The sequence below is a fragment of the Poromitra crassiceps genome, assembly GCF_964638095.1.
Source record: "Poromitra crassiceps genome assembly, chromosome: 6".
In the NCBI taxonomy this organism is placed as follows: Eukaryota; Metazoa; Chordata; class Actinopteri; order Beryciformes; family Melamphaidae; genus Poromitra; species Poromitra crassiceps.
The window spans coordinates 29,212,544-29,232,484 of NC_139627.1; the positions used below are offsets into that span (position 1 = coordinate 29,212,544).

A 19,941-nucleotide genomic window follows, 5' to 3' on the forward strand; every position below is an offset into this window, starting at 1 on the left:
AGTAGTTGACGCTATGAGTATGCACGTATGCGCGTATCCGGAATTGGGCACCGCACTCCCCAACATTTTTAAGTCGATCGGATGAACGGTTCTCAACATAAACCGCTTTCTGTGTTGCCAATAGGTGGCGCTATGACTATGCGCATGTCTGAAATTGGGTACCGCACTCTGGCGGGTTCCTGGGCAGTGTACTCCCCAAGGTTGAGGTTGATCAGATGAACAGTTCTTGTGTTGCCAGTAGGTGGCGGTGTCCGAACTTCACAAAATTTGGCACTGGACATACAGACAGACAGACATATAGGACTTGCAGCTCAATTAAAAAAAGGAAAAGCAAACAAATATTTGGATTTCACAAAACAGTGATATTTTACTTTCTGGCACACAAGTGAGCATGTATTGTATCAATGTATTTCTGAATACCTGCTGTATTTATGTATACCTGCTGGCATTTTGTGAATCTGGGCCGAGCTCCACTACAAAGCCGCCTCCCCTGTAGAGCGTCATTTGGCCCCAGACAGTGCGAGCCCGGAGCTGAGCCTGTGTCTGGTACTTCCAAGGGCTGGAGTGGCTCTGGGACATATTCTCACCAATAGAGCGGTTCCAGCCTGGGCTGTAGGAGCCCGTGTCCTCAACCTCCCATGTGTACGGAGCATGACATTCTGGAACAAACTGGTGCATCGCGCCCGCAATCTGGCATGAGTTCTTCTGTGTTCTCACCTGGCGAAGACGGGCGTTACCCACTAGCTTGGAGTTCCCATCAGTTATAAATCCTGGAACACAGCAAGTTGAATGATTGTGTTGTGGTTTTCTCAGGCAGTGCTGGCTTTATGTCTGTAACAGTAACAGTGTAAGAGTGGCTATATGTCTGTTCCTGTTTTGGTCCCAGTTTGGACTCTAACGGCATGGGACACACCAGAAACGTCTCCGACCAGCTCAGTGGCCTTGTGGTTTGAGTGTCCACCCTGAGACTGGGAGGTTGTGAGTTCGATCCCCGGCCGAGTCATACCAAAGACTATAAAAATGGGACCCATTGCCTCCCTGCTTGGCACTCAGCATCAAAGGGTTGGAATTGGGGGGTTAGATCACCAAATGATTCCCGAGCGCGGCACTGCTGCCGCTCACCACTCCCCCAGGGGATGGGTCAAATGCGGAGAACAAATTTCACACACTCAGGTGTGTGACAATCGTTGGGACTTTACCTTTACCGACGCAGCGCTTCATGGAGGCGTTTGGCAGGGGCCTGGCCATTCACACCAGAAGCGCTCTGTTTTGCGTCGTGCCTCACTTTGTTTTGCCCCACGTCGGTCACAACTTGTACTGACTTCTATGCCTGGTTGCACGCGGCCGCTCGCAGTTCATGTAAAAAATAGACCAGATGTGGAAATTCTCAGTGCAGGATGCGAGACGGACGCGCCGGTGTGAATAGTCTAAACTGTTAACAAGGACGCCTCCATGTCGGAGATGTTTTTGGTGTGTCTCCAGCGCCATTAAGCTTCTTTCACACCCCTGCATTGTAAAAATCATCAGGTTTGTGTGGTGTGATTTCAATGTGAACAGACTCTTGTGCATCCAATGTGTTTAAAAATGTAGATTTTGGAGATTAACAATCTGTGTCGTGACCACTGGATATTATATTTTTTGTTGCCTAGGCATATTCATGCTTCTTGAAAACTCTGTCCATTAAGTCAAAAGCTGCACTTTACCAAGCAGCGAGTGCCGATTTTAAGATGACACGAATTACAGTATAAACATGATGAACATTTTTTAGAAGCAGTGTCAATTTTCTTGCCGTGGTGAATGAATGCAGAACCACATTACTGGTGGCAGATTGGAAAGGTTGAGATGTAAATGTTGAATATTTTTTTGCAAACGGAGAAACATGCACACCAGATTGAACTTCAATGGAAACAAACTACCGTAAATTCCGGACTATAAGCCGCGGCTTTTTTCCCGTTTTTTGGCCCCTGCGGCTTATATAACGGTGCGTCTTATCTATGGATTTTTTCAGAAAAAAAAAAAAAAAAAAAAAAAAAATCTCTCTTTTTTAGCACTCTTTCTAACTATAAATCCACTTCTGTTTTAATTTCCTCTCTTGCCCTCTTTTCACCACACCGCGGACACTGTGTGCACTGTAAAAATAAACAACGGTGGTGTTGTGTTATGTTGTTTTGTTGAAATGTTACGGTAATACGGTAAATGGGAGCTTCCTCAAACAGCCATCTCTTTCCCGACAATCCCCTCTGTGCGTGACCACTTACTTATGGTAATTACGGTAAGCAAACGGCCACAAGCCCATCAACTCCCTCCCCCGACTACCAGGAGAAAATCACAAACTTCGGCGAATTCACACAAAGGAAGATCAAGGAATATTCCATCGAACCGGAGCAGATCATAAATATGGATGAAGTGCCTTTGACGTTCGACCTGCCACTCACTCGGACTGTTAACAAGAAGCGCCCTGGAGGATTCTTTCACCAAAAAAAAGCTTTGCTCGTTCTCGACAGCATGAGAACGAGCAGTAGATGATCATGAGGTGGTTTTTCAGACGTGTCGATATAGCAGTTTATCGCAAAAGTGTAATGGAAACACATTTTTCGCATTTGCACGTCATGTGACCCATATTATCCCTTGGAAAAGGAGCGGAAAATAAGTTTGGTAAGTAAGGTTCGATAGCCGTGTCAAAACCTCCGCAGCAAGTGGAAAACTTTGAAGCAACGCTACCTAGCAGAAAGACGAGTGTTGTGCAAAAGCGTAGCCGGGCAAATTAGATAATGTTTAATGGCAGAAATCGGTCCATGGTGACAGCAGGCTGCCTGTGTGCGCGCATTTGGCACAGCGGCGAGATGAGAGGATGAAAAGCACACACTGGTGCGGTGGTGCTGTCTGAAGTGAATACAGTGACTGTGAGTAGGCTAATACATTGCACACGTTTCAGGTGCAATTATAGAACCAAATCAGCCTTTTCCCCCCTCCATCTCTAAATCGGACCAGTTGTAGGCTATTAGGCTACCTTTTTTCCTCTGCCTGTCGCGCTGACTGCATTCACGCAGCCAGCAACATTTTGCGACTCATTTTCTTTTGAATTGATAATCAGGCTCGTTTATATGCATTGTAACTTCATGTTGGGATTTCCATTGACCATTGGTTGGATTTGAGCATGCAGGGGACGGGATATGGGGCAGATCCCCGTGCGTAATCACTGTGGCAGCTGCTGCAACGGGGAATCACTCAAACGCAACTTCAATGGAAACGCCTACAAGTCGCAATTGTACATTGTCGAAGTTGTAGAAATATCGCAATTCTTTTGCGAAAAACTGTAATGGAAACACAGCTATAGATGAAGAGGAGTTCGTTGGTTTTGAGTGACAATGAAGGAGAGAGGAGAGTGGTTGACGAAGCCACCCTGAACCTGTTCGTTTCCGACACTGAAGATGAGGACTTTGGTGGTTTCAGTACGCAGGAAGAAGAGGAAGACGAGGATTAGTGACTTGACTTCTCTGGTTACAGGTTTGCTGCACATATAGCCTATTGTTGTGTGATTTTGTCTGGGGATTAGTGACCTGACTTTTGTTTTGTTTTGTTGAAATGTTAATAAATGGGAGCTTCCCCAAACAGCCATCGCTTTCCCGACATTCCTCTCTGTGCACGAACCCTTTCATATGGTAATTAAACATCAAAACACCCGCGGCTTATAGACCGGTGCGGCTTATAGAAGAAAAAAATAGTCAATTTTGGTCCCGCGGCTTATACACCGGTGCGTCTTATAGTCCGGAATTTACGGTAATCAAATCAAGTATCAACAAAGATGATTAAAAATACATGATTTGACTGCAGTGATGCCTTTCCTGTAGTATGTTGACATTTTCTAATTGTCAAACATGTCAATAACTGCCATAATATCACAGGTGCCTGGCAATTTCTTTTACTTATACATGAAGGATGTTTTTTTTACCCGGATAAACGCCAAAGAGGTTACTGAGCAGAGATGTGTTTGCCCAGGTGAACACGTCTTTGAGACTCATGCTGTCTGAAGTGCCTTTGCTGAAGCTCTGACGAATGTGTCGACTCAGGAAGAAAGCGTTGGGGTCTCTCTGGCCGTACGCCACCAGCAGCAGCATCCACATGAACCCCATATAGGCTGCAACACAATACAATACAATACAATACGACGTATAGCTCTCCTAACGCATTGCCACAGAAAAGGGTCAACTTCAATACAAAACGTAAGTGGCTGCTCAAATTTATTAGGTTTTCATAACAACCAGATAGATTGGATTGAAAGTGAATTAAATGCACCAACCAGTGTTTTTACTTACTCAAAATCTCCCAGATGAGGGCAACGGCTTTCTGTTCCTTTATCTTGTTCCTTTTCATCCTCTCAATGTCTGCAGGAGGCGGCGGCTGGTACAGTCCGCTGTCCCTTCTGACTGTGTGTGCCACCTTATAATCATCTGTGGGTCATCAACAAGGTCTTAAGGAAAACTTCAAAAGCAGACTTTTCTCATCATTTCAGTGATCTTTGACAGTTCACTCAACAGTGCTCATTAAATGGAGTTATTGAAGATAACTGAGGTTCAGGAACATGAGACCACACCATTGTCACTCATCACCATGTAAATGTAATCACCTGTACCTCCTCCAATCCATTCACCTGGGCTCAATCAACCCAATCTACTGTAGCCTATATATAACGCCACAATCCCACCAAACCCTGTTTGCACCAGATGTAACAATACATCAGACGTAACAAACCTGATCTCTAAGAGAAAATAGATAACATTCAAAACGAAACGACAAATTAGATCCACAGCCACCAAAGGCAGAATTAGCTAGCAAAGGAAAGAGAAAGAAGAAAGTAAGGAAAAAAGCTCACCATGGCAGAAGAGCAGGGCGAAGGGGAGTTTTTCCTCCTGGCGTCCGACGAGGACCTCTTCGGCAGCCCCATCACGGAGACGGAGTCTCAGATGTCCCGCGCATCTCTGGCGCCGGGGCAGATTCCAAGAGAGAAAAGCCCCTCCGCTTCCACCAGCTCCGCGAGGTCTCCCACTCCAACATCACGGGAGTCCCGGGGCCGAAACCGGGTGGTCAGACGAGCAGCGCCCTACAGACGAGCGCGGGCACGGTCACCCCAGTCCTCTCCACCAACACGCCGGGGTCCGAAGATGAGAGGCGGCCGCCACGAGAGGCGTAGTGCCGGCCCACCACCCGACCGCGGCGCGCCAGCTGGCCCTTCTTCTCAAGTTGGCCACCGCTCAGGAGGCACGACCGCCAGCCTACCACCACGGCTCGGCCGCCGATCAGCGACCTTCCCCGCTGGCCCGTCACACCAACCCCGACACCACTCCGCTGGCCCGTCCCAGCCTCAACAACACCACTCCGCTGGCCCGTCCCAGCCTCGACAACACCACTCCGCTGGCCCGTCCCCCCGGCCCCAACAACACCACTCCGCTGGCCCGTCCCCCCGGCCCCAACAACACCACTACGCTGGCCCGCCACACCAGCCTCGACACCACCGCTCCACTGGCCCGTCCCCCCAGCCTCAACACAGCTCCGCCGGCGCCTCGCCACAGAGCTTTTCTCCCCGCCAACAAACCATCTCAAGCTGGACAGTCGTACGCCTCCAACAGGCACTCCGAGACAGAGGGATCCCATACGTCCGGTCTGACAACAAGGCAACCCTCTACCGGCGTTGGACTTCCGGGTTGGTGCCACCGGCAAACATTCCGACACCCTACCAACGTTCCCACCTTCCCAGTGACGTCACCGCCCACCACACTGCTGCAGCTTCAGGCCAGGTCGTATCAGCACCCATTCCCACAGCAAATCCCTCTGCCAATACAGCCAACATCTTAATAAACTTTCTGTCTTCCCTGAATTCTCAACAGGTTGAAGACACACTAGCAACCCGGGCACATGCATCCCTTCGTCCCCCCCTCCTCTCTCATCCTCTTCCTTCCGCACATGACACCGGAGCCCTGCTAGCTCCGCCTGCCATCGCGGCTCTGTACCCCCCCACCCCCCTCAGCATTCGCCCCCCCCACCCGGCCACCACGGCCCACAACATCATCATCAGCTCAATTCCTCCTGTTCTTACCCCTCTCTCGACACCCTCCCAGGCCTTCCCGTTCCAGGGAGCTAAACTCCATTGAGTTCGCTTACTCTTTCTCCCTGTTCAGAGACACCATATGCACAGTGTACCCCGAGCGCAGGGCCGAACTAGACGCCTACCTTTCCACCATCTTGGATTTGGCCTTGCGTTTCGGGGGAACAGCATTTTACACCTACCACGTACTATTCGCTTCCCAGGCAGCAGGCCGGCTGCAACAGTTCAATCAGGGAACATACTGGGGCACACTCGATGCAGAGCTGTACTGCAGGGTGTTTGCGGCACGCAGTGCCATTAACTGCACTCTGTGCGGGGCACCCTCCCACCCAGCCACCATCTGCGTCGTCGCCACCACACTACCTCGTCCCACGGCCCCTCCCGCTCCCACCCCCTCAGTCTTCTCACGGCTCAGCAACGCCCCTCCTCCCTCCATCACTCCCAAACCACTCATGCAGGGCCAAGGCCCGACTTCACGGGGGGGATCGGACAAACAGGGGCGGCCCATTTTGTATCAAGGGGGCCGCATGATATGCAACAACTTCAACAGCCAAGGTTGCTACATAGCAGGGTGCCGCTTCCTGCATACATGTTCATACTGCGGCGGCGCCCACTCAAGACCGACCTGCCCTCACAGTCCAACCACACATACAGCATGACTAGGCCACCACCTCAGCACCCCGGTCAACATCACAGCACTCACACACGCCTTAAGGAACCATCCCGACCCACAGTTCGTTCACTTCCTCACCCATGGTTTCACTTTTGGTTTTCATCCGGGCATCATGGCATCTCCCACCACATCATTCACCTGCCACAACCTCCAGTCGGCCCTCACCGAGCCAGACACAGTAGACAGGCTCTTGGCCAAGGAGGTGGCCGACAAATTTATGATTGGCCCATTCCCAGCCCCTCCCTTCATCACATACCGCATCAGCCCCATAGGAATAGCAACACGGAAATACTCTGGAAAAAAGCGCCTCATCATCGACCTCTCCTCCCCCCACAACTCATCCACTCCTAGCATCAACAGCCTCATTCCCAGCCCGGACTTCTCCATGAATTACCACACAATTAACCACGCCATCAAACTCATCCGCCTCGCCGGCCGTGGTGCCTGGCTGGCGAAGGCCGATATAACCAGCGCTTTCAAGGTGCTGCCCATCAAGCCAGAATTCTGGAGATTTTTCGGAGTGTTGTGGAAGGGGTCTTATTATTTCGCCGTCCGCCTCACTTTCGGTTGCAAAAGCAGCCCAAAAATATTTGACACTCTCTCCGAGGCACTATGCTGGATCTTGACCAACGAACACCACATCCCATACATCGTCCACCTCCTAGATGACTTTCTCACAGTCTCACCACCATCAGCTCCCCCTGCACAAGACCTCTCCACCCTCAAGTCCGTCTTCCTCCAGCTCGGGGTTCCGCTGGCCCCGGAGAAGACGGAAGGACCCTGCACGTCCCTCGAGTTTCTCGGAATCACCTTGAATTCAGTCACCTTCCAAGCCTCCCTTCCGACCGAGAAACTCCACCGCATTTCCCTCTACATTTCCAACCACCTCCTCGCCTGCCGTTGCACTAAGCGTCAGCTCCTGTCCTTGCTCGGGCACCTCAACTACGCCATCCGCATTATCCCCCAAGGCCGCTCATTCATCTCCCACCTGCTGTCTCTTGCCACCACCATTCCATCCCTCCACAACTACATCACCCTAGACGACGGGTGTAGGCTGGAGCTCACTTTGTGGCGGGACTTTCTCGAGTCGTGGAACGGCATCTCGTTCTTTTACGAGGACGCTATAACCAAGCCAGACGACATTCAGCTGTTCACAGACGCCGCAGCCTCCGCCGGCTTCGGCGGATACTACAACGGTCGCTGGTTCGCCTCCGGTTGGCCACCGGAGGTGTCCCTCCTCACACCATCCTCCGCACTCCTGGAACTGTACCCCATCATTATTGCAGCAATCTTATGGGGGCACGAATGGTCAACAAAGGTCATACTCATTCACACAGACAACCTCAGCACAGTCGACATCATCAACAAAGGACGCTCACAATCACTGGACATAATGAAATTCATCCGCAGACTCACCCTGGTTTCTGCTCAACACCAATTCATCATCCGTGCCGCCCACATTCCCGGTCACTGTAATTCCATCGCTGACTCCCTCTCCCGTTTCTCATTCCAGAAATTCAGATCCTTGGCACCCGACTCAGACCTTCACCCGACACCGATCCCTCCGTTTTCGACCACCATCTTCCCCTGAATCCTCCGCTCCTCCACCTGGTGGCCTCCACGCAACAATTCATACTGAACAGCCTAGCCCCCAAAACCCTGTCCTCATACTACTCTGGCTGGTGCTCCTTCAAAGCATTCCATAACGCCCATCACCTCCCCTTCCCGTCCGTCAATACCATCTCCGTCACCAGCTTCATCACTTACGCTCACACAGTTCTCCGGATCAGAACATCCACCATCCAAGTTTACCTCAGCGGCATAAACTTTTTCATCAAACTACTCACCGGAGCACCTGCAGCCTCCATCTCTCACCCCCACGTCACCATGCTCATCAAAGGCCTCCGAAAGGCCGAGCCTCGACTTCCTCCCAAACGCCTTCCCCTGACGATCGACCTCCTCACCAGGTGTATCCTCACTCTCCGTGCAGGGTACTCGACTCCCGCCATCGACTCCACCCTTGAAGCTATGTTTCTTCTGGCCTTCTTCGGCTTCCTCCGCTGCTCAGAATTTACCACCAACTCCTCCAAGTACAACCCCCTACAGCACGCCAGTCTGTCCGACATCACCATCCACTCACCCGACACCCTGAGGTACAACCTAAAAAGAAGCAAGACCGACCAAGTCGGCCTCTCTCACCCAGTGTTTCTGTTCCGCCTTAAGTCATTCCTCAGTCCCTACGAACCAATCATCAACTACATCAACGGAAGATTGGCAAAACACTCCTCTCCCCACGATCCTCTGTTCACGACCGAATCAGGCCGAGTCGCCACACGGTTCTGGTTCCACCATCACCTCCGCCACGTCCTGCTCAAATCAGGAATCTCTCCAGATCTGTTTTCCGGCCATTCATTCCGAATCGGCGCAGCAACAACAGCATCCAGGCAAGGCCTCCCGGACCACACCATCAGAATCCTGGGCCGCTGGTCTTCCCAAGCCTACCACACATACATCCACAACAACCTCGAAGACGTCCGAAGAGCCCATGCGCACATGGCCATCTGAAGTACTTTTGGGGGGGCCGATGGAGCCGGGACTCCATCCCTGTGAAGCCTCGCTCCAAACGTAAGAGGCGCTTCACCGGAGACGTTACCCCCACCCTGAGTCTCGACCCCCCGGGTTCCTGACTAGTCAAACATTATCAACATCATCCGCACCCCGACCCCATTACGACTTGCACCCAAACACTCAAACTACAATAAATTAATTCTGTTTCGAACTATGGTGTGGTCTGTGTTAGTGAAATGGAGTTATTGAAGATAACTGAGGTTCAGGAACATGAGACCACACCATTGTCACTCATCACCATGTAAATGTAATCACCTGTACCTCCTCCAATCCATTCACCTGGGCTCAATCAACCCAATCTACTGTAGCCTATATATAACGCCACAATCCCACCAAACCCTGTTTGCACCAGATGTAACAACCCTCCCGCCCAACCCTAATTTAATTCATTACGGGCAGCACGTGCAGAGTTGCATGTTCTCCTCGTGCTGCGTGGGTTTTCCCCGGGTACTCCGGTTTCCTCCCACAACAATTCTAAAACATGTTAGCTAGGGCCACTGTTGGCATCTGCATAACCTTGAATCTCCATCCTCTGCCCACAGGAACCACGGGGGGGGCCGATGGAGCCGGGACTCCATCCCTGTGAAGCCGCGCTCCAAACGTAAGAGGCGCTTCACCGGAGACGTTACCCCCACCCTGAGTCTCGACCCCCCGGGTTCCTGACTAGTCAAACATCATCAACATCATCCGCACCCCGACCCCATTACGACTTGCACCCAAACACTCAAACTAGAATAAATTAATTCTGTTTCGAACTATGGTGTGGTCTGTGTTAGTGAAATGAGCATTTCGGAACATGGATAACTCAAAGCTGGAAACCAAGAAAATCACATCTTAGGTGGAACACTTAACTCCAGCATGTCCCATTGATTTTTTCTTCTTCTTTTACCTGGATTTCTGGCAGCTTTAACAAACTGCAAATGTTCACAGTCCTCGTCTTCCACTTTCTTTAGTACAAGAGCAAAGTAGACTGCGAGACATAACACCTGCGATAAGACATGCCGAGGTGAATGAGTGCACAGATTCATTCCAAAAGGAAGATTTGGCAAAAAATCAATACAACAGCAATAATAATAATAATAATAATAATAATAATAATAATAATAATAATAATAATAAAGGTAATAATAATAATGATAATAATGGCTTGCAAGAAAGCTAAAATTCTTATGTAATTATGTTTTTTCCCCTTACAAATCATACGATTTTACAGTAGATGATGAAATAATTTCATGTTTTTGAAATACTGAGTAACCACCTTCAGCGGCTGAATGATGAGGAGACTCTGAAAGAAGGAAACCACCATGGATATCAACCAGCTTGTGGATCGCTTTTTCCCGAATTTTAACCCATACAGCATTGTGAAATATCCCGCCACACAGCTGCTCGCAATCACCAGCAGCCAGCCGACAAACACAAACCACCAGGGCAGCCTTCCCTCAAAGCACGCCTTTCGCCTCTTACTACTGTCAGGAGAGAAGAAACATGAATGACATGTACTCAAATACCGCTTCAGTTGCCTTGACCTCATTTCACTTCAATTGGAATCCCCTAGATTTCAATGGAAATATCCTACTTGAACAAGGTACACTGGGGTTTCAAGTTAAAAGCTATAATTCCTTCAGATAAATGGTAATCATCTAAAGTGGTATCATATTTCCATATGTCTACTTCTGATAAAAGATTGGAAAACATATGACTTCCAAATTGGCCAATGTACTAAGAAATATAACATGGGGAGGGAAGCCTCATCCGGAATGCATGAAATTGTATTCAGGCGTAATGCAATACAAGGGATCAGCCGATTTTAAGCATTAAGCATCTTGGTATCAAACGGCGTCACTGGATGGAAAGGGCAATGGGACCCTATGGAGCCAGCCTTGACTGTCCACTCTAGCCCCGGCTGTGCTGTTTACATTTGAAAAACTGCGACAGTTCACACAACTTTAACACAACATGCATTATACATCAGACTCTTGAGATACTTCTGCTCTCACTCAAAATGTCAAAATATACGCGATGTCATGTATAGTTTTTGAGATATTAATGTTTGTTTGGCACAACTCATACTAGTTAACTGCAGCAGTTCCGGGGGTTTTGCGGTGTCGTGACATCACGCTGATTCCTCGTATAGCTGCCTGAGGAAGAGCACTGACTTGAAACACGTACATTGCCAAGTGAGGATTAGGCTTGAGATAAGTGTTCCATACAGTAGCTTTCTTACACAACATTTTCGTACTTTCTACATCACAAGTGATTTCCCTCTTCCTCTTCCTATTTTACTTTTGCTTAAATAACTGATTTGTGTAGGCCTACTTCTTCGACTGTTGTTCCAGATTTCCACAGCTGGATGTAAAAAGCTGTTCTTCCAGAAGACCCTTCATGTCCTGGACTTGCTGCACAGCCTGGCTGTAGCTGTCCGGTGTGGGGAAGCCAGAGGGGCCGAGGAGACTCAACTCTGTGTCAATGTGGCAGAGCTGCCGGTACAGATACTGGGCTTTGTTGCTCTTCTTCTGAATACCCTCTGCTGTCGTCTCAGGACACAACCCAACATCACTCTCTGGAAACACATATATTCACTTGTTAATTGATAACTGTCTGATAACTCCATACTGTCAACGGTCCTCAACATCGTGAATAGATTCTTATCAACTGTAACCAGTGTTAATTTCGTTGACAAAAACTACGAGTCAATGACCTATTTTCACTGATAAATAAAAATAAAAACAAAGTTGTGATGATAAAAACTATGAGGAAATCTAATCGTCAATGAATACAAACTAGACCAAAATGTGAGGGAGGGAAGAATTGGGAAGAGATCCAATCAGAAGAGAATAAGTTATCAGAATCTGTTTTATTGGCCAAGTATGTAGACATGCAAGGAATTTGACTCCGGTTTACGTTGCTCTCAATTAACTCTCAATAAACAGTGAAATCTGTGTCTGTATTGCAAGTTCAAACCTTAATAACATTTCATAATAACAAATTAATAGATCTTTCCAACGAGTTTGGAAATTCTAGAGAAACATTTAAATAATGCATTACACTTTAACTAAGCCCATTATATTTTAGTCGACTAAATCCACCGTAGATTTAGCTGACTACAATCTTATATCTATCTATCTATCTATCTATCTATCTATCTATCTATCTATCTATCTATCTATCTATCTATCTATCTATCTATCTATCAGTGCTGTTTTTTAGCCTCACTTTTTCCACATCAATGTCCCCACAGAGAAAGCATGCTTTCCTGATGGGATACTGTGATTTCCCCCCCCTTTTTTTTCTTACAGTAAAATGTGGCTTACAGCTAGGCTAAAAGTACAATTCCTCATCATTATCAATGGGTTCCACTGGCTGCAAGCTGATGAGCCTTTAGCGCACAACACATGTTATAAATGCCTAATGAAGACAAAGACAATACCGAATAAAATGTGAAATCCACAATAGAAAAATGCACCTGGTAGTTGAGTGTGAATGGGACCGTGAGATCCCTGTGTTTTGGCCATGTTGTGATTGTGTCTGATGAAGTCCTCCACCACAGAAAGAACAGCACTGATCTCAACTTGTCCAGCCCCAAACTCACACTCTGTGTGTGGGATGTTGCTTTTCACGCTCTTAGAGAGTGAATGGGCGATTCTTGTGATATCCTGAGGGAGCAGATTTCTCAAATGTAGTCATAATGTATTGTGTATTATGGTCTATTCTTAGGAAGTCGTGTGTAAAATCAATGATTTGTTCATGCTCTTATTCTACTACTTATAAGTTCAATGAATTATACTAGTTTCACAAATAAATAGTTGTGGACACTATGAAATTGGCTGACATTATTATTATTATTATATGTTCAATTGTGATATGTACATATTGCAAATTATGCCTCCTTTGGGGCCTTATTGTAAATAAAATAAAAAGGTGTAAAAGTGCTCACAATGAAGAAAGTTCCCAGTTTCAGCCCGAGCCTGACAGGACCCGTCAGGTCGGGCTGGGCTCGGGCTTCAACTTACTAGGGCCGGGTCGGGACGGGGTTGAATTTTCAGGCCCGTTGAGAACTGTACATGTAAATAGCCACCTAGCACATAGCTTCCTTACAACAGAAGTGTGAAGGTGCAGGTTATCTTTACCTTGATGACAGTGTCTAAAGTGATGCCACCAACATCCGTGTTGGAGACGGCGGTCTGTGAGCAAGGTGTTTGAGAAGTTTTCTCCTGCTCCGCATCCGCTTTGGCTTTAAAACAAGACATCTCTCGAGGACGAGTGTTTCTGAAGATACTCACAATGAGGACATTCACTGGAAACATAATGAGTGAACTCTGAACCCCAACCATGAACTGCTGCCAGGTAAACTCAAAGTGACCTAAAGATCAAAAAGACAGTGAGTGAAACGCACTTTTTTTTTTTTTTAATGCTATTACCATCCACAACCACAAATCAGCAAATCTTATGTAATTTTCAGTCACAGAAAAGTCACCACCATCCTGACATTAGGAAAATCTTGGATCATAATTGATAAAGTATGGTCATGTATTATAGCACTTGGCTGTTTTTGCTTTAAAGCACGGTGCTGTGCTACAATGCTGTGCTGTGCTGTACCCAGGTCCATAGTCTGCTCAGACGGGTCTGTGGGGATGCCATAGAACATGATGCTGGTCAGCATGGTGCAGAGCAGCAGGGAGAAGCAGCAGGACACTCTCTGGACACAGGTGAAGGTGCTGCTGGGCGGTCGACTAATCACAGAGAACCACAGGTGTCCGTCACTGAAATCCTTGGTTGTTTTCATGAAGAACACATTACTGTAAAATGATCACACAAAAAAGCAACAGGTGAACTGGGGGGTAGTGGTATAGCCTAGATTTTACAATCCAAAAATGATGGTCTCGACCTAGTTTCAAGATGAAGACCAGTCACGCTGCCTCACGCCACACGTAATCTAGAGACATAGCGACCTCAGCATCACATGTAATCCTAGCGTGACGACAAGTGCAGTAATCCCAGCGTGACGTCGTTAATGTCGTCAGTGCAGTAGTGACGCACTTGCCTAGGTGACGGCGTTAATGTCATCAGTGCCGAGGCCATGACGTGGCAGTATTTATAGCCACGCCGGGCGCACCACGGTCCTTGTTCCCTGTCCTCTAGCGCTGCACTAAGCTGATCTAATTCCTTCTCTGGAAGCCGCATTTCACCCCACCCACCTCCCCAGTCCACCACCAATGTATTGACTCCCGAAGAATCCCCTACGGGGGGGGGGTTCTCCGAGCAGATGCCCTCCCGCCTCAAGAAGAGAGGCATCCTGCCTCGGAGTCACTACGCCAAAGAATCAGTTGCCATGCTGCCACGCCATCAGAATTAATGCCATACCGCTTCAGGCCATGAATCCTATCGCCATGCCATACTTTAATAAAGCTTGCTGATTAACCTTACCCTCTGGTCTCTCATGATTGAAATGCATTTTGTGCCACAAAATCAATTTTGTGTGTAAACTTTACATAATTCTTAGGAGTGTTATGCCTACCCCACACTACAGGATTTTCAAATCCTTGAAGATTATAAAATTCTTGAGAGCCCACACACTACAGGACAGAGAGAGCCGATTTTTTAACATTTCAATCTTGGGACACACACACAATCGCGTCTGTTCAAACGCAACCCCACACACTAGAAGATTATGCTGAAGATTCACCTTGGAAGCAGGGCTCGACGTTAACTTTTAAAATGCCTATTCAGTGTGCGCACCGGGTGTAGTAGTGTTAACTGAGTTGGGCCACCATGTTTTTTTTTAACAGGAGGTATAATGGTATCATCTACATGGCAATGGAAAGAGACCACTTATGACAGATGTCAGCAAGTGGGAGCATCCAGTGGGATAAAAGGAACTGGGGCATGAGGGACCCTACATGCGATATGCTGAGGAAGATGAGATGAACGATTCCCTATTAGAACAACGTAGGTTCAAATGTGACCGGTGGGATCTGATTCAACTCAGTGATGCTACAAAGGTCCAAAAGAGTTATTGTCTGCTGTTACAATTCAGGTCATTCATTACTTTGAGAAGGGTTGTCTGTCTCAGAGGTCTCATAGAGACAAGTAGGCAACCGTGAAATGTTCAGAGCAAACAAACATTCAAATAAACATATCTTCTTTAACTATTGCCCCCTTATGGCAAACGAGGAAGTAACTTTGGTTATACTCTGTTAGTTCGGTTACTCTTTGTTAGATCTCGTGACCGTTTCACGTAACTTTGGATGATTATTTCATCGCGTGGTGAGTACACGAGTCACAACATGTACATGGCGCTCTTGGAATGGGCGACTGAACAGGGTAGGCAGCTGTTCCATAGACCGCCATTGTATCGCTAAGCTAAGTAGCAGTGAGAGCTCTGTTTGTAGTGCACGCAGAATGAAGATGAAGGCATCTACATTCTAGTTTTAATATCGGCAATTATATGACAAATGGCCTAAACTCTCAAAATGTTGGCATATCCCTTTAACCAGGTTAAAGACTAGGTTAAAGATTCAGAAAACTCAGAAAGCCACCGTTTGGTCCAGTAATTTTCTCTAACATTGATCTTTTATTGTCCTGAGACAAATCACAGGTGTGTGTGTGTGTGTGTGTGTGTGTGTGTGTGTGTGTGTGTGTGTGTGTGTGTGTGTGTGTGTGTGTGTGTGTGTGCGTGCGATATGTGCCCGTGTAATTTCTGTACAGTAATTTTGTAATTTATCTTACCTGAACTTCTTCAAATCCACTTCTGTTGCAACAGGGAAAGTTTGATCGAGGGTACAGTCACCAATATCAATGGCAAGCCAGGAGTTACAAAGAAACTGCCATTTCTGCTCAGTCTGTAAATCCTGCACCATGACCTTGTTCAGATACCTAAGAGAAAACTCAATTTAGTTAAAAACAACTGTCAAATCACAAATTGCATTCTGCCAAATGGCACCATTGTTTACTGTATAGTGTGGCTCACTCTCGCCCTCTGCACTCAACTTTTTTTTTAAATTTGTGACTCTGTTGCAAAGACACATGAAATGACAAATGCAAATCCAACTTTCTCTTTTCAAAAGGAGTATGAGCAATGTTCACCTTTAGGGTCAAGGAAAGTGACGATTCTTCTCTTATTAACTCAATAAAAAAGAAATTGACTGGGTAGTACTGGAAACTAAGTGCCCGCCTTTCAGGTGAACCAGTTTATGCAAAAAAGAGATTGATTGGTAGCCAAGATACACAGAGTACAGTACATCACAATGTTTGTTATAATCCATGCAGATTCAGTTAAAATAAATGTCATGATTGAAAATGTTTCTGATCAGGAACAAATCACAAAACATACATTTGAAAAGTCATTTTCCATTTTCAGTGGCTCTAACTAAACCTACCAGGCAGGATATCCCCCTGAGCTGTTGTGCCACAGCCTGACGCTCAGCAGCTCTCCCAGGGAGAAGGGTGTGTTCAACAGGAACACGTCCACCGCACCTCTCTCAAACACACACTTTACTGGATCTGTCAGGTGGTGTGGTTCACTGTGTCCCTCTGTACCCAGCAGAGTTATTATCACCTAGAACAAAGCAGTACAGTATCACATTCAACGGACCTGAAATTAAAGCGATGCTTCTTATTTGGGCTGGCTAACAACTAAATTTGGCAAACAATGAACACAAAGGGCTCCAAAAGTAGGGGTTCAAGGTATCCATGAGGATGCCGACAAAGGCTGCTCATAACAAGGGTTTTCTAAATCTAAATGACACCCACTGCCAATTAAAAAAACTGACCATCAAACATGTTGAACTCTGGAACATACTGTTCGTTTTGTGTAGATGAAAGCAATGCCATTCAAACAAAACTAAATGTATTTGAAAGTAAAGAGGAAACAGTACACAAAGGGAAAGTACACAAAAGTAACTTATTCAAGGGGTGATTTAAGAACAGCAAAAAGGGGTGACCTCCCATTTTGTTTTGTATAATCCTGATTGCTATAGGGAGGCTTATTTGACCTGAGAGGAGGTGGAGGCCCCTCGCCGATGCCCGGTGCTGATACACAACATGTAGCGGTATTCATCCATGGGGTTGTTGTCCTCCAGCACCATCACCTTCACCTGGAACAAGACAAATCTCACTGAGAGATGTGGGGGTGGACTGGCATAAAAACATTTTCCTCCCATGAAAACCTACCCAAAACTATTTTTTCTAGAGATAAAGCTCACATCTTCTGATCTTCGGCATAACTTCGACATAATAGGAAATCCTTTCCCAGGCCACACACAAGCTGTATAAGACATTCATCTACAACACTTGAGGGCAGCATGTAGCCTGGGTAAACTATATGATGCCGATAATGTCGTCAATGCCGAGGCTATGACGTGGCAGTATTTATAGCCATGCTCAGCGTGTCATCGTCCTCTTTCCCTGATCTTCTGGTCGCTGTACCTGAGCTGATCGCATCCCATTCTCTGAAAGCTGTGTTTTGCCCCACCCACCTCCCCAGTCCACCACCAATGTCTTGACTCCTGAAGAATCCCCAACGGGGGGGGATTCTCTATTTTAGTCCGAGCAGATGCCCTCTCTCACCTCAAGAAGAGAGGCATCTTACCACGGAGTCATTATGCCAAAGAACTAGTCGCCATGCTGCCATGCCTCAGAATTAGTTGCCATACTTTTCATGCCATAGATCTTATCGCCATGCCATACTTGAATAAAGCTTGCTTGTTAACTCTACCCTCTCTCTCATGATTGAAATACATAAATAAATAAATAAATATATATATATATATATATCTATATATATATATATATATATATATATATATATATATACCGTATATATATTTATAAAACGGCTCTCTCAAATCAAGCAATCTGATTGGTTCACAGCCATGGTATAAATACCGTAACCCATGGGTTATGGCCATGGGTTATGAGACGCAACTCTCTTACTAAAAGGCTTTGGTTACCTCAAATGACAATGTAGAAAAAAAAATGGCGGAGACAGCTGTCAGATCCTTGTGAATCGATCTTCGCTTATAACTTTACTAATACTTCGCAGAAAATTATGTTTTGTACAAGAATAGACGCGGGCTAATGTCTTCTTTGCAAAAAAAAGGCTGTTAACCCCGCATTTCTAAATAAGACGTAACGTTAGTTGGTGTCGGGCTTTGCAGAAAGCTCTCAGCTTCTCAGCAAGCGCCAGGATTGGCCAATGTCAACTTCAGTCTCCAGAACGATCCAATCAAATCACCCGCACGTCTATCTTCTTGCTAGAGGTCCCGCCTTACAGTAGTGTTTCAACTGACTCTATCAGAATGCCATGCCAGTCGGACTTATAGTATTATTATTATTATTATATTATCATACTTGGAAACCGTTTTATATTTTACTCGAGCTGCGTGTGTTGTGGCATATATCCCGCTGCTCAGCTGTTATCCCACGAGGCCGCATCAGCGGGATATATTTGCCACAACACACTGGCTCTCATGCTATATTGCTTAATATATATATATATATATATATATCCATCCCGCTGCCAGTCTTGGTAATGATAAGATGAATGCTGTTTCTGCGCGTTTACAAATTTAGCTCTAGACTAAAGGCATACATAGCTACTCTGTGTGAGTGTCTGAGGCAGTGGCTCATGTTAACTGCGACAGTTTGAATACTGCTGCTTTCATGTGTTAGGCTATCTATTTTTCTTCATATTCTATTATTTTGTCTTGTCTGCAGAGACCCAGTTTCCCCCATACATCAATAAAGCTTCATCTGATCTGATCTAATTTCTGTCTCTGTATTACGTGTACGTTGTAGTACGTGTCCACTTTGCCATGCACTTCCATGCTTTCCATTCATTGTATCATGTGTATGCAGCTGCAGAGTAATTAATTTAGTAGTTTTTTTGAGGATTTGTACATTTTAAGTATTTTTTATAATGCTATAATTTTACTCTTGAGTAATTTTAATAATAGATATTGTAGCGACCCGGGGTTTTGACATGTAATGGGGTGATTCGGTGTTTAGCTAGGAACTGATGTGGGGGGTTGTTCCTGGGGGGAACGGGGTGTAAGTGGCACTTCCTGTCTGGGCATGAGGTCAGTCTGAATATGTGGGGAAGATGAGTGGACGTATGTGAAGCTAGGAGCGTAGCCGAGTGTGGCTAAGAGCTGGAAGCTATGAGTGTGAGCCGTGAATAAAAGCCTGTACCAACTATAAGTCTCCCGGTTCCTGGACGAATACCTGAATCGTCACAATATTGTAGCGTTCCAGGTAATCCAGGTATTACCTGTAATGTGATGTGCAATAGAAGTGTCTAGATTGCACCTAGGAACTAATGTGTGTGGGTGTGTTCCTAGGGGAAACGGGGTATATAGGACCAGCGGCCGTGGGCCGGATGTCAGTCTAGCTATGGAGCGAGCTGAGACGGTTGCTGTGTGTAGAGCTAGCAGTGTGAAGCTAGCTGCTAGGAGCTAAAGGAGCCTGTGAATAAAGACCCTGTACCAACTACAACTCTCCGTTCCTTGGCGTATCAGCGATACGTTACATTGGTGTCAGC

The 19,941-nt window shown here is 46.6% G+C and overlaps 1 protein-coding gene across 1 annotated transcript in view; it reads right to left on the reverse strand.

Annotated features, from left to right (window-relative positions):
- Positions 1 to 19,941, reverse strand: part of LOC310777833 (polycystin-1-like protein 2) — a gene marked incomplete at both ends in the record, with an annotated part of 69,238 nt that overhangs the window by 10,507 nt on the left and 38,790 nt on the right. The window contains 15 exons of the mRNA XM_083638185.1: positions 440 to 770; positions 3,953 to 4,138; positions 4,317 to 4,451; positions 5,106 to 5,313; positions 7,915 to 8,066; positions 8,624 to 8,836; positions 10,294 to 10,390; positions 10,663 to 10,870; positions 11,721 to 11,964; positions 12,868 to 13,057; positions 13,532 to 13,764; positions 14,001 to 14,200; positions 16,131 to 16,277; positions 16,781 to 16,959; positions 17,396 to 17,497. Of these exons, the coding sequence (XP_083494311.1) occupies positions 440 to 770; positions 3,953 to 4,138; positions 4,317 to 4,451; positions 5,106 to 5,313; positions 7,915 to 8,066; positions 8,624 to 8,836; positions 10,294 to 10,390; positions 10,663 to 10,870; positions 11,721 to 11,964; positions 12,868 to 13,057; positions 13,532 to 13,764; positions 14,001 to 14,200; positions 16,131 to 16,277; positions 16,781 to 16,959; positions 17,396 to 17,497 (2,825 nt within the window). The remainder of the gene's footprint in view (positions 1 to 439; positions 771 to 3,952; positions 4,139 to 4,316; positions 4,452 to 5,105; positions 5,314 to 7,914; positions 8,067 to 8,623; positions 8,837 to 10,293; positions 10,391 to 10,662; positions 10,871 to 11,720; positions 11,965 to 12,867; positions 13,058 to 13,531; positions 13,765 to 14,000; positions 14,201 to 16,130; positions 16,278 to 16,780; positions 16,960 to 17,395; positions 17,498 to 19,941) is intronic.